Consider the following 12,500-nt stretch of genomic DNA (forward strand, 5'->3'; position numbering starts at 1 on the left):
GGCCTCGACGGTTCGATTAATTATCGGGCGTCTTAGCCCACGTCCAACCCTTTACGTGAAGCAAGATGGGGATTCAATGAAAGAAATGATGAAGCGAAGCGGGAAAACAGTTCAACAATAAGCACATTTATTTCGCGATGAACGGAAAGCACACATATACAATTCCACCAAAAGCACATGTAAAAGAAGAAGACAAAAAGCAAAAGCAACAATGCAGATCTATCCGACTACCGGGCACTCGGCAACACTTATACAATTTTACTTCACAGACGGCGCCGACAACACATATTCCCAAAGCAAAAGAAAAGAGAACCACCCTCCAGGATGAGGGGGTAGGCGGGCCTGGGGCCGAGACCGTGTCGGGCCTACCTGTCTGATGATGAGACGCGGAGCGGCGGTGGTGCCTCAACTCCGCGGGCCTCGCGGACAGTGTCTGGTAGGGGGTGGGAAGGGGGCCCCCTTTTGTCGCACTATCTCAGCGCGGGGGGGAAACAGGAGGGGGTTGCTGATGCTCGGGGAAAGGAGGATTTCACAAAATCTTGGGTCCCGCGACGAGCGTCTCCACCACGACCTCGGTCGCGCCGCCGGCCTCTCCTTCCGCAGTTCCCCGAATCCGACGCGAGCACCCCCTCAACCGCCTTCGCCGCCGCCGCCTCTCCACAGCTCCGTCCTCTTCACTCCGACTCCGCGAACTCCCAACTGCGAACTGCCAACTGCCAACTCTCCAACTCTTCCTCCGCTTCCAACTCCACTCTTCCTCCTGCGAACTGAACTCACTCGACTGACGAACGCGGCCCCTTATATCCCCCGTGGCCTCGCTCCTTCATCTTTGACCCTCTGCCTCCGACCTTTCACCTCTCTTGCTGGCTCCCCATTGGCCCGAGGAAAAGTGGGCGTGAATGCTTTTTGATCCATGAATTTGCATATAGCGACCGCCCTCCAACGCCCTGGAGGCGGGGCCAAATCGCCCCTCGCTCACCGATTGGACGGAACAAAAGTGGGCGTGAGTCGTTTTTGATCCGTTTTTCTGCGGAAAGTCCGTGATGTTTTTGAACACGCTGCTCGGTGCGCGCTCCGCACGAGTCCAGCATCGGTGCCCACGAGTGGCGCGAGATGACGGTGATGCGATGGTGGCGAGTTGTGACGGTAAAGGTCGTGGCGGTTGTGGTGAAGCGGCGTTGTGGTTGGTGGTTGTTGTTGTGATGGCTGTTGAGACGTGGTTGGTGGTGGTAATAATGGCGGTTGGTCCAAAATAAAGATAGTAAAAGAAAAACGGCTATCCTGAAGAGTCGCAGCCCTCATGAATGACATTTATTCCCTCTAGACAACGGGTTTGGGCCTAACTACACATATACTTACCGAGATATCTCACCTAAGGGACCTGAATGGTGGTTTGCGAATTTGGTCAACCACAACAATATTTTGGGTGTGGGTATTAATGATCCTGCAATATGGTTTCAAAAATAAAAGTAAAAAGAGTAGGCCAATGTGTGCTGGAATCTTGGCCTGCTCTTGGGTGTTGCTGCATGGCACCACCTTGGCACTACACACTCTAAGCAAGAGAACTGGGATGTGGATATTGCACAGGCCTGATGGGCTTCATCTCTTTTATTTGTGCTATAATTACCTGTTCAGGTAAGTAAAGAAGTGCCAAAATGGTTTTCAAAACGGTTCGACCAATGGTAGTTCGCTGTTGTCCTGTAACCAGAGATGACGGTGCAAAATATGGCATTGTGCAATCGTCGTGTCGGCATTGCAAAACCCTGTTTGCAATTCCAATCTTCCAAGTGATCCGTCATCTCCAATCTTTTGGCTCAGAGTGGTGAAGAGCGTGTGGTGTTGGAGGTTTTGTTTATGTTTGATATTTTACAATCTTGAAGCTATTACCGACTGCCATGAGCCGTGTTGAAAATGCAACGGAGTTGTCCATCGAGTCTGCAACTCAACATCGAGGCAATGTGAAACACCAATCAGAAAAATGTCTTAATTATGTGCAAGCTTCCTAAAACTAACGGAAACAAGTTACGTTCACATTATATGTACATCAGAACAAAAAATAAGTGATCCAGAATGACGTACCAAGTTTCACATCTCCCTGATCTTTCAGCAGGATGTTTGCACCCTGCAGCAAAAGACAACGCCAAGAATGAAATAAAATAAATAACGAAAACGAGGAGCAAATCAGAAAATTATTTCAGTATTTTTCCAGTGGCACCTTTCAGGAAAATTAGCAATGAGGTAAGGTGGCAGTAGCTTTTGGTGCAAATGAAGAAGAATAAGAAGTAAAGGAATGGTAATAAAAGATGAAGATGAAGGCGAAGAGAAGAAGAAGGGGTACAATGCTGGTTTGAAATGCAATGAAACAAGTGGATCGTGTCTTGTGGGTCAGGCTCTAAAATGGTATTCTTGTAACTATGCTCCGTGGAAGAAACCACAACATTGTATTGGCATGTCCCAAACAATCACCATTTGTCCACCAATGGCACTCATTTGTAGAGGTTATTTCAAGCCGAGAGCATCTAGAGGTAAGGATTATGGAGGTAAAGAGGATGTTTCAGTTTCACTTGAGTGTTTTGTCAGCACACCTATTGAACCAATGAATTCATGAAAATGGAAAGAGTAATGATATAATACAATAGCAATGTCGTTACAAGCAGAGCCCAGTAAACACATGGTGCATCACATGACAGCATGCCCCTCAAGGTGAACAGACAGGCTCACAGGAATGTAGAAAAGGCTGTGAAAACAATGACACGAGTGTTAGGAAAGCCAGGTTTCTCTGGTAGTTTGTACAAGGCCTGCCAGAAAAATCCGCAGCCCAACTGACACAAGCATGTCCAAGAACAGCGGTGTATTGTGGGCACAGGGCGCAGTGCACGCGCTGGAGGGAAGTGCTATTGAAGGTGAAAAAGACCGTATGGGCTCTGCCAGAATTAAAAGGTGGGTGGAGAAAGTCGGTTTGGGTTGGTGGTGGGGGGGGAAGTTGGTTGAGGGAAGGCATGAGGTAGTGTTGGGGGAGAGGGGTGTTTGGGTGGGGGTGGTTGTGGATGAGGTTGGGAGGGAAGTAACTCAGCTGCAGCCAAGCCATGGGCAGACTTGCACAAACACCCAGAGGTGGTGGAATGCTATGGAATGAAGGGGCCACAACGAGAGTTGGAGGGCATAAGAAACAGAACTCCATTGGTGCGCTTCAAGGAATCCATTCTGAAAAAACATCTAGAATTTAGAATGTACTAAATAACACACATATATACGTACGTACACACACACACACACACACACACACACACACACACACACACACACACACACACACACACACACACACACACACACACACACACACACACACACACACACACACACACACACACACACACAAACACACACACACACAAACACACACACACACACACGGAGAGTTATAGGATTTTCGTCAATTACCCTTATAAATGATGAAATATTGCTACCTCTCCTGTACTGCTCCAATATGTCTCCTCGTTTCCCAAAAGTGTTCTGTGTCCATTTTTATGAATCGACATAGGAAATTGCAATCACTACTTTCTTTGATTTTATACTATCAATTTCAATTTCTCACTTTCTGGCATAGCTTTTCAACATACTGTTATGTTTGTGGGGTAGATGGAGGAATTTCATCGCAAAAGTGGGATGGTATGGAGTAGTATACTCCGTGGACGAGCAGGATATATCTCGATGTAAATTAAGTAGGGAAACCGTCAGCTTAAGATTGTGACGTGTCACCACATGGGAGGGGGGGGGGGGTGGTGCCGTGTTAATTAGGTACGGATTAAGGCTAATTTCTCCCAGTATGTGAATGCCCCCATGACCTTTTCCTATGTTTTTGCATTTACAAAACCGGAAATAAAAGAACCACGCTTTCGACGACGACAATAATGACGACGAACATTTCCGAGCAGGCAAGAAACCCCGGCTTCTCGGCTTCATGCCAACAAGGCATGCCCCGAAGCTTATGATTGGTTGAAGCAGGGAGTTGGTGTGAGGGGATGGTGGTCAGAGCACATAGGACCACTCTAGCTTTTCCTCGACACGACGACGAAATATCACAGCGCGATTCTCGTTTTCGTGCTGATGTGAATTTTTCCGCATGCTGGAGCAAGACGCGAGCCGTTGTCTCTTCGGCTGTGTCATGAAGTGTACGTTTATGAGAGAGAGAGAGAGAGAGAGAGAGAGAGAGAGAGAGAGAGAGAGAGAGAGAGAGAGAGAGAGAGAGAGAGAGAGAGAGAGAGAGAGAGAGAAGAGAGAAGGAAGAACAGGAGCACACCTCTCAGCGAACTCAGTGTTATCCCGTTGTGTATTCGAGGAGGAAGGTGGGCCATTGTTGTGAGTGGACCTGGTGTAAGAGAGGAGCGGGGTTGGCACATTCGATCGTGAGAATAAACTGTACGCAGGTTTGTGGACCGTTAACGAAGGAGGGCTACCCACGTGAATTACCACGTACGTTTCCCGCCCAGAGAGCGGCTCGGTGCCACTTTGGGTGCGGTTTCCCGTGCAAGATGACACGGTTCGATCCCCAAGCTCCTCAAAGATTATCTCTGGACACCCAGCTAAGTGCCAGAACAAAGGAAGGGATTTTCTTTTATTTTAACTTTCCCCTTGTCTGTTTTTGTGTCACTGTGGAGGCCTTTTGAAATTAGGTTTAGTTTACCTCACATTTTTATTATTACGCTTTGATTTATTTCCATGATAAGCAATTGATTTATGGTCATTAAACCCTATTTATTAAAGTTTATTGTGCCTGTCTATTCGTCGTGGGTTCGAGTATAAACCCTCGTGCTTCCGTCCTGGTGAACGCCTCTGGGACGTGCTTCGCCGCCTCCCGTCCTGTGCGTGCTTTAATCCCCAAGGATCACGTGTTCGCCTCCAAGGTAGACCTGGTCTGTGATCCGTCCCGGTCGGTCTTAACAGACGTGGACACGACAATATTATAATTTTTGTCTTTATCATCCTCATTTTTTGTTCGATCGACTTCACTCTCCAAATTGATATCTCCCATCATGATTTCCATTCCTTTGGTACTGGTCGGAGTCAAAACAATGTAATCTGCAAATCGTAGTTGCTTTGCTCTTTCTCCATCAATATTGACTCCTCCATTTTTCCAATTTAGCTGTTGTATCACAATTAGGCACGCAGTGAACAATTTTGTATCTCCTCGTCTCACACTTCTTTCAATCACAATCTTTGCCACTAATTTGTAGTCTACTGATCACTATTCCACCGTTGCAGATTTAAATATACACTTTGTTTTGTTTTTGCTTCGCTTGTAGACTTATAAGCTTCCATTATTCTTCATTAAATTTTCAATGTCTTTCGTGTCGAAGTTTCTTTTCTGTTCTATAATCTTCTTCGTTAAAACCTTATTTAGTTCACAGTTCACAATATTTAATTTTTCCTTTAACTGTGGTCAATACAATAAAATAGATAAATGTACCTACCACTCCCATTTTAGAACTCGACGAGATTTGCAAAAAAACTAACCTCCGATATTAAACGCAAGTTAGTTTATGGCATCATTTGAGTTCATAACTTTTACGGCATCATGTGAGTTAGTCACTAATATGGCATCATTTGAGTTAGTAACTTTTGAGTTAGCATCTAATATTAGGGTTGGGCACACATCGACTTTTTCTCTGTTGTCCCGTTGAAAGGAGTGTTTTTTATGGCCATTTTTCATGCTCATCACCAATCCGTTGAAATTTTTGACCTAGGATGATGTCTTACGAAGAAGACTTCTAACCTATGAGTAACGTCTTACTAAGACATCATCCTAGGTCAAAAATTTCAACAGATTCGTGATCAGCATGAAAAATGGCCATAAAAAACACTCCTTTTAACGGGACAACAGAGAAAAAGTCAATGTGTGCCCAACCCTCATATTACATGCCCTAGTAAGCCATAATTATCAAATTTTACCCGAAAAGTGGGTAAATTTGGCGGCCATTTTGAATTTTTGCATTTTACCAACCTAAGACATCATCCTATGTCAAAAAGTTCAACGGATTCGTGATCAGCGTGAAATTTGGCCATAAAAAACACTCCTTTCAAAAAAAGTATGGTTGTATGCCCAACCCTACTAATATGGCATCATTTGAATTAGTAACTTTTGAGTTAGTAACTAATGTGGCATCATTTGAGTTCGTAACTTTTGAGTTAGTAACTAATATGGCATCATTTGAGTGAGTAATTAATATAGCATCATTTGAGTGAGTAACTTTTGAGTTCATAACTAATGTGGCACCATGTGAGTTAGTAACTCATATGGCATAATATAAGTTAGTAACTTTTGAGTTTGTAACTAATATGTGGAATAGGGCAGGAATATGACATCATTTGAATGAGTAACTTATATATGACATAATTTGAGTGAGTAACTTTTGAGTTAGTAACTAATGTGGCATCATATGAGTTAGGAACTCATATGGCATCATTTGAATTAGTAACTTTTGAGTTAGTAACTAATATATGACATCATTTGAGTGAGTAACTAATGTGGCATCATATGAGTTAGGAACCCATATGGCATCATTTGAATTAGTAACTTTTGAGTTAGTAATCAATATGTCATCATTTGAGTGAGTAACTTTTGAGTTAGTAACTAATATGGCATCATTTGAGTGAGTAACTTTTGAATTCGTAACAAATATGGCATCATTTGAGTGAGTAACTTTTGAGTTAGTAACTAATGTGGCACCATGTGAGTTAGTAACTCATATGGCATAATATAAGTTAGTAACTTTTGAGTTTGTAACTAATATGTGGAATAGGGCAGGAATATGACATCATTTGAATGAGTAACTTATATATGACATAATTTGAGTGAGTAACTTTTGAGTTAGTAACTAATGTGGCATCATATGAGTTAGGAACTCATATGGCATCATTTGAATTAGTAACTTTTGAGTTAGTAACTAATATATGACATCATTTGAGTGAGTAACTAATGTGGCATCATATGAGTTAGGAACCCATATGGCATCATTTGAATTAGTAACTTTTGAGTTAGTAATCAATATGTCATCATTTGAGTGAGTAACTTTTGAGTTAGTAACTAATATGGCATCATTTGAGTGAGTAACTTTTGAATTCGTAACAAATATGGCATCATTTGAGTGAGTAACTTTTGAGTTAGTAACTAATGTGGCATCATGTGAGTTAGTCACTCATATGGCATCATTTGAGTGAGTAACTTTTGAGTTCGTAACTAATATGGCATCAAGACGGTAGCATTGAGCATCAAGTAACTGAGTTAAGACGGTAGCAAGGCAGGGGACTTTCACTCAGAGAGTAGTTAATGCATGGAATGGTCTCCCTGGAAAGGTAGTGGCAGCAGAAAAAGCAGATAAAGTTTAAATTTGAATTAGATAGGTACCTGGAAGTTATGTAGATAGAGGGGTATGGGGATGTTGATAAGACTTTTAGGTAGTTTGAGCATTGATGGGTGATTGTGTACGGAGTGCTGTTGGTGGGGGTCTTGTCAAGGGGGGGTTGTGTGGTTGATGTGTGTTTTTAACCAAGCCCATGCCCGCTCCCCTGAGGGGAAGAAAAGGAAAAAACAAACAAACGACAAAAACTACAAATAAATAAATAAACCCCAAAAACAAACAAACAAACAAACAAAAAAATTTCATTAATTAAAAACTATTTTTTGCATTTTCTTCCTTGGATCTTGTGTAGATGGGTTGGTGTGGTGTTCGCGCAGGCATGATGGGTTGAATGGCCTCCACCTGTGTTGGATTTCCTTGTTATCATTTGAGTGAGTAACTTTTGAGTTAGTAACTAATATGGCATCATTTAAGTTAGTCACTTTTGAGTTAGTAACTAATATGGCATCATTTGAGTTAATAACTTATGTGGCATAATTTGAGCTAGTAACTCATATGACATCATTTGGGTTTGTAACCAATATGGTATTATTTGAGCTAGTAACTTTGCAGTGTTAGCGTAACTTCTGCAGGTCATGTGAAAACAACAGTCTCAATGAAACTCATCGTTCAGGCAGATTTCCAATTATCTCCCATCTATCAGGATGCAAGGTGTGCATGAAAAAAGGTGCAAATGGCAGTAACAGCATTTTTATGCCAGCTGTTTCAGATTCCCGTTCATATGTGCAATGAACTGTGCTTTGCTGAGTTCTTCTTTTGAAAGCAATTTTTCTGTTCCAACCAGCACTGGTGCTTCTATCAACCATTGTAAATGTGTTATGGGAAATCCTTGTGAAAATACCTATTCCAGTGTGACAATTCCTTTATAAATCCTCAAAACAAGCAACCCACCTTTATGTCTCTGTGTATCTTTCCGTTTGAATGCAAGTAGGCCAGGCCCTTCCAAAACAACAGCAACAGCAACAACATCAATGAGAAAGTCAGCATTATACATCATCTTCATGGTAGAATAAAATAGTGACCACTCCATACTTGGAAAATATGTTAAAATTTGAGCAATGATTAAAAATAAAATTGCACTGGGATATACAAGAACACTGAGACACAGGACAAGACTGTTGAGCCCATAATGTCTGTGCTTCATCCACACTCCATTAGCTGCTTCAAAACCTGTGCGTCTGAACCTGCTGTTCCTCTTTCACTCTTCTTCTGCAGATCCTATTTGGAGGGTCACCTCCTCTTACTATGGGATGGTGGCTTGTGTCATTCTTATCCATAAAAAGGGTGCCAAGACAGAGCTTCTGAACAACAGAGCAGTCAGTAATGATTAGCAATAAATGGCATCAATAAACCTCAGTAGATCTCAAGGCCTAGATCCTCTTCAACTGTTCAATATCAGATCACCAATTTGTGTTCTGTCTGAGCCATTTGACCCTAGATATGTCCCTTCTGCTAACTCAGAAATGGATGGGCACCTCAAACCCCAAGCTCGAGGTCAGGGTAGTGTCACTGGACATCTCCCAATAATTTGACACCATCTGGCATCCAGCCCTGATCATTAAACTTTCTGCCAAGGGCATCCGGGGTACTTTGTCTCTACATAAAGGATATGTGGGTAACCTTCCAGTTTATTCCTGTGTTAAAAATCATCTATCAGAGGTGCAGTCTTTGGAGCTGCTGCACGAAAAATCTGCTCTGACCTTTCCTGACACATATCTAAAATGGACTCTGAAGTGATACATTTTGAGGCGAACATAACATAAATGGACAACATCAGAATGGACTCACTGAGTGGTTTTACTTCATATCACCATCAGTATACAGGAAGAGAGCAAACCGTATCCGGCACATGTATACATATGTGTCGCAGGCATAATAATATAATTCCTTAATATCACTACGGAATATCACGACATCTCTCCCTCTTGAAGATTTGTTCATTTGTATGCAGCACAAGGCTGTGGGGTAGCATCATTTGCTGAGGGCACAGCTGTGCCACCGATGTAGTGCCTTCTGCTGGTTAGGGCAGGAATTTGTAATTTGTTCAGGGTGCCAGCGATAGCTTGCCTACTCTTCGTGAAGGACACCGTGGGATCTTTAACGTCCACCGACGAATGCAGGCAGATGGGACGCCCATTTAACGTCCATCCGGGACGGCACACACATTGATGAATCATCCTGCCTGTGAAACACCAGATGACAGTTAAGAGCTGGGTCAGGATTCAAACTTAGGCAAGAGAGCTTAGAGGAGGGTGTGCATACCTCTAGGCTATCCTCTCAGCTCATATTTGAAGGTAAACACCCATATTCCACCCGTTGAGTTATTAAAAATTATCGTAATAATAGTTCAGAATGTTCCTGAAGGTTGTTGAAGTCAATGGCATTGAAGTAACGTTCGAAATCTCAAATCCACAGTTTGATCCACAGTTTACCGGAGTGTACTTGAAGAACTGGAGTGATTAATTAATAAGACATCTCGTTAGAATTTCACTTCAACTTTGCAACAAAGAAACAATTAAACCGTTTTCACAAAATTTCAACTGCAAATACATCATCAACATCCAATTTTGTTTGATGAAGCTGCACAGCTCTGCGAGAACTGCAAGCCATGTTCACTGCTATCAAGCACTCAATCTCCAACGGATCACGCCTGCAATATTATAATCCAGAAATGCCGAGCACTCTGGAGGTTGATGCATCTCAGAAAGGGCTCACGCATGCCTTCTGTAAAATGGCAAAGCAGTTGCATTTGCATCCACTGCGCAAGCAAACTATTCAAACATCGAGAGGGAAACCCTAGTACTCGTGTTTTGACTTGCACGGTTCCATACATACCTGTTTGGAAGCAACTTCTACGTCCATACAGATCACAAGCCATTAGTGATGATCTGCAACCAACCATTGACCAGCACCCCGCCACATTTTCAACAACAACTAATTAACGTTCAAGGCTCCAACTTCTCCATCGAATGCAAGCCAGGGACCTCCATGATACTCGTCGACGCACTGAGCAGGCTGCCTAACCCAGGTAAGTGAGATGACATATCCCTTGACTTACAGGTCAACAACATTACCTTCAATGATGGCCCAGATACCCAAGACATCGACTTAGTCCCTTTTGGGTGGAGCAAGCAAGATGCACTACAGCAGGAGACTGCACGTGACTGTCCTGAAAATACTGTGACAAGTAATTTACGCTGGATTACCAGAACCTATAAAAGGAACTTCCACGAGACTTGCGAATATAATATAAATGGACAATAGCAGAATAGAGTCTCCGAGTGCTTTACTTCATATCACCATCAGTATACAGGAAGAGGGCAAACCGTATCTGGCACATGTATAAGTGCACGTAACAAGCATAATAAAGTGGTTCCTTCATATCATTACAGACTCCAGGGCAGGAAGGCACCTTGGAATCCTCCTCAAAGCCCAGTCATTGCTAAGCTGCTCTCAGCTCCTAACAGTGTACAAAGCTTCATCCACAGTACCGTGGAATATGGATGTCCTCTATGAGGTGGTGTCATCAGATCTGACCTCGTACCTTTGGAAAGGGTAGAAGCCATGATCACAAGACTAATTGGTGTAACCAACATGTTTCTACATTTACCATCTTTGTCACTTTTTCCTGTTTGCTTACAAGTTGCTTGTCTTCTCAGTCCACTCGGTTCCCTTATCCTGTCATTATGTCCTTACTTATGCTGCCGCTGTGTTTGTTCCTTCTCCACTTCTCCGTTCTCCCTTGTATGGCAACTACCCTTTGTTCCATCCCTGTGTCAACATCACACCTCTGTCATTCAGCTTTTCCATTGTCATTTAGCCTCGATCTTTATGTAAAAATAGAATGTATTATTTTTTTTATCATCCAAAAAAATCCCCACAACCCACCCCACACCCGCTTCGCCACCATCCATCCATCCATCCATTGGGACCATACTCTGCACAGAGCGTCGGTGCTGCCAAAGCAGTCTCCTGTGCTCGTGGGCACAATCCTGGATGGGTCGCCACTCCGATACAAGATACTCAAATGGCTCAATCATCCCAGCAAGCCAGTACTCATTTTGTCAACCTCGGAAGGATGGCGAGCTGAATAAACCCCACCTGGTATTAATTCAATTGTAGAGCGTGATTTGAACTCAGGACCCTAGGATCCCAAGCGCACCACCCTATCCATTAAGCCAACACCAGGCCTGATCCGCACTATACTACTATGCTACTGGAAAATTGAACTGTTTGATGTTGGTGATGCAATGACTCCCCTCACCATGTATTCACCTCATTCTTACCCAAGAACTGAATCGAATTTAACATTATTGAAATCTATAAACAGGAAATTTGGTCAGGGTGCCATTACATAATGGTCCTCGTTTTTAGGGATCTTTACAATCCTAAACCGATACACAGATCTTTAACATCTGAAACATTTTAATGATGAGCAATGTTACATCATCAGCGAGACTGTAAGAACTATTTGGTGAACTATTGCACAAAGTTTGCAAAAGCTCCAAAGAAGTTACATTCTAAGATGTTTTTATTATCTTGTATGCAGCCTGTGGATGCTGGTTGCATCATTGCTGGGAGTGTGGCTGTGCTGCTGATGCAATGTCCCCCGTTTCCAGTAAGCTGGTACTCATTTTGTCAGTATCGGAAGGATGGCAGGCTCAGTCAACCCACCTGGTGTTATTTCAACGTAACAACAGGGGGCTCAAAATCAAGACCCTAAGATCTAAACTCAGCCACCTTAACTGTTAACCCAACACCAGGCAATTCTAAGACTGTAAAAAGTACATTTTATGTGCTTACACCTCGTGTCTGAGCGTCGAGTGTGCATGTTGAGTGCAGCATTATCAGGATTGTTCAGTTGAGTCACTGTGCCTCAAGCTATTTATTAAACATTGTGTTGGAGTGAAAGCAATTAAAAAAAAAATCAGACCGAACTAAAAATTATATACGTGGTGATGCCAGCAAGTTATAGTGAATTGTAAAGCAATCAAAATGGTCACTAAGCTGGTTTTACTATCTGCATCATGGATATCAAAGATTCTAGGATACATTTTGCAAGAGCAGGCCTTTGGGGCC

At 42.9% G+C, this 12,500-nt stretch overlaps 1 protein-coding gene across 10 annotated transcripts in view; it reads right to left on the reverse strand.

Moving 5' to 3' along the window:
- Positions 1–12,500, reverse strand: part of LOC147022808 (mitogen-activated protein kinase kinase kinase kinase 5-like) — a 149,995-nt gene that overhangs the window by 90,458 nt on the left and 47,037 nt on the right. For 8 of the 10 annotated variants that reach the window (XM_085887627.1, XM_085887628.1, XM_085887631.1 and 5 more), the window contains 2 exons: positions 8,313–8,360; positions 2,080–2,122 (listed from right to left, as the gene is read on the reverse strand). In XM_085887627.1, the coding sequence (XP_085743753.1) occupies positions 2,080–2,122; positions 8,313–8,360 (91 nt within the window). Of the gene's footprint in view, positions 1–2,079; positions 2,123–2,466; positions 2,506–8,312; positions 8,361–12,500 lie in introns of those variants that run through there. The other 2 variants (XM_085887635.1, XM_085887634.1) reach the window with 2 other exon arrangements.

Source organism: Eptatretus burgeri, chromosome 7 (genome assembly GCF_056783735.1).
Source record: "Eptatretus burgeri isolate ZD-2024b chromosome 7, Ebu_testis_v1, whole genome shotgun sequence".
NCBI lineage: Eukaryota > Metazoa > Chordata > Myxini > Myxiniformes > Myxinidae > Eptatretus > Eptatretus burgeri.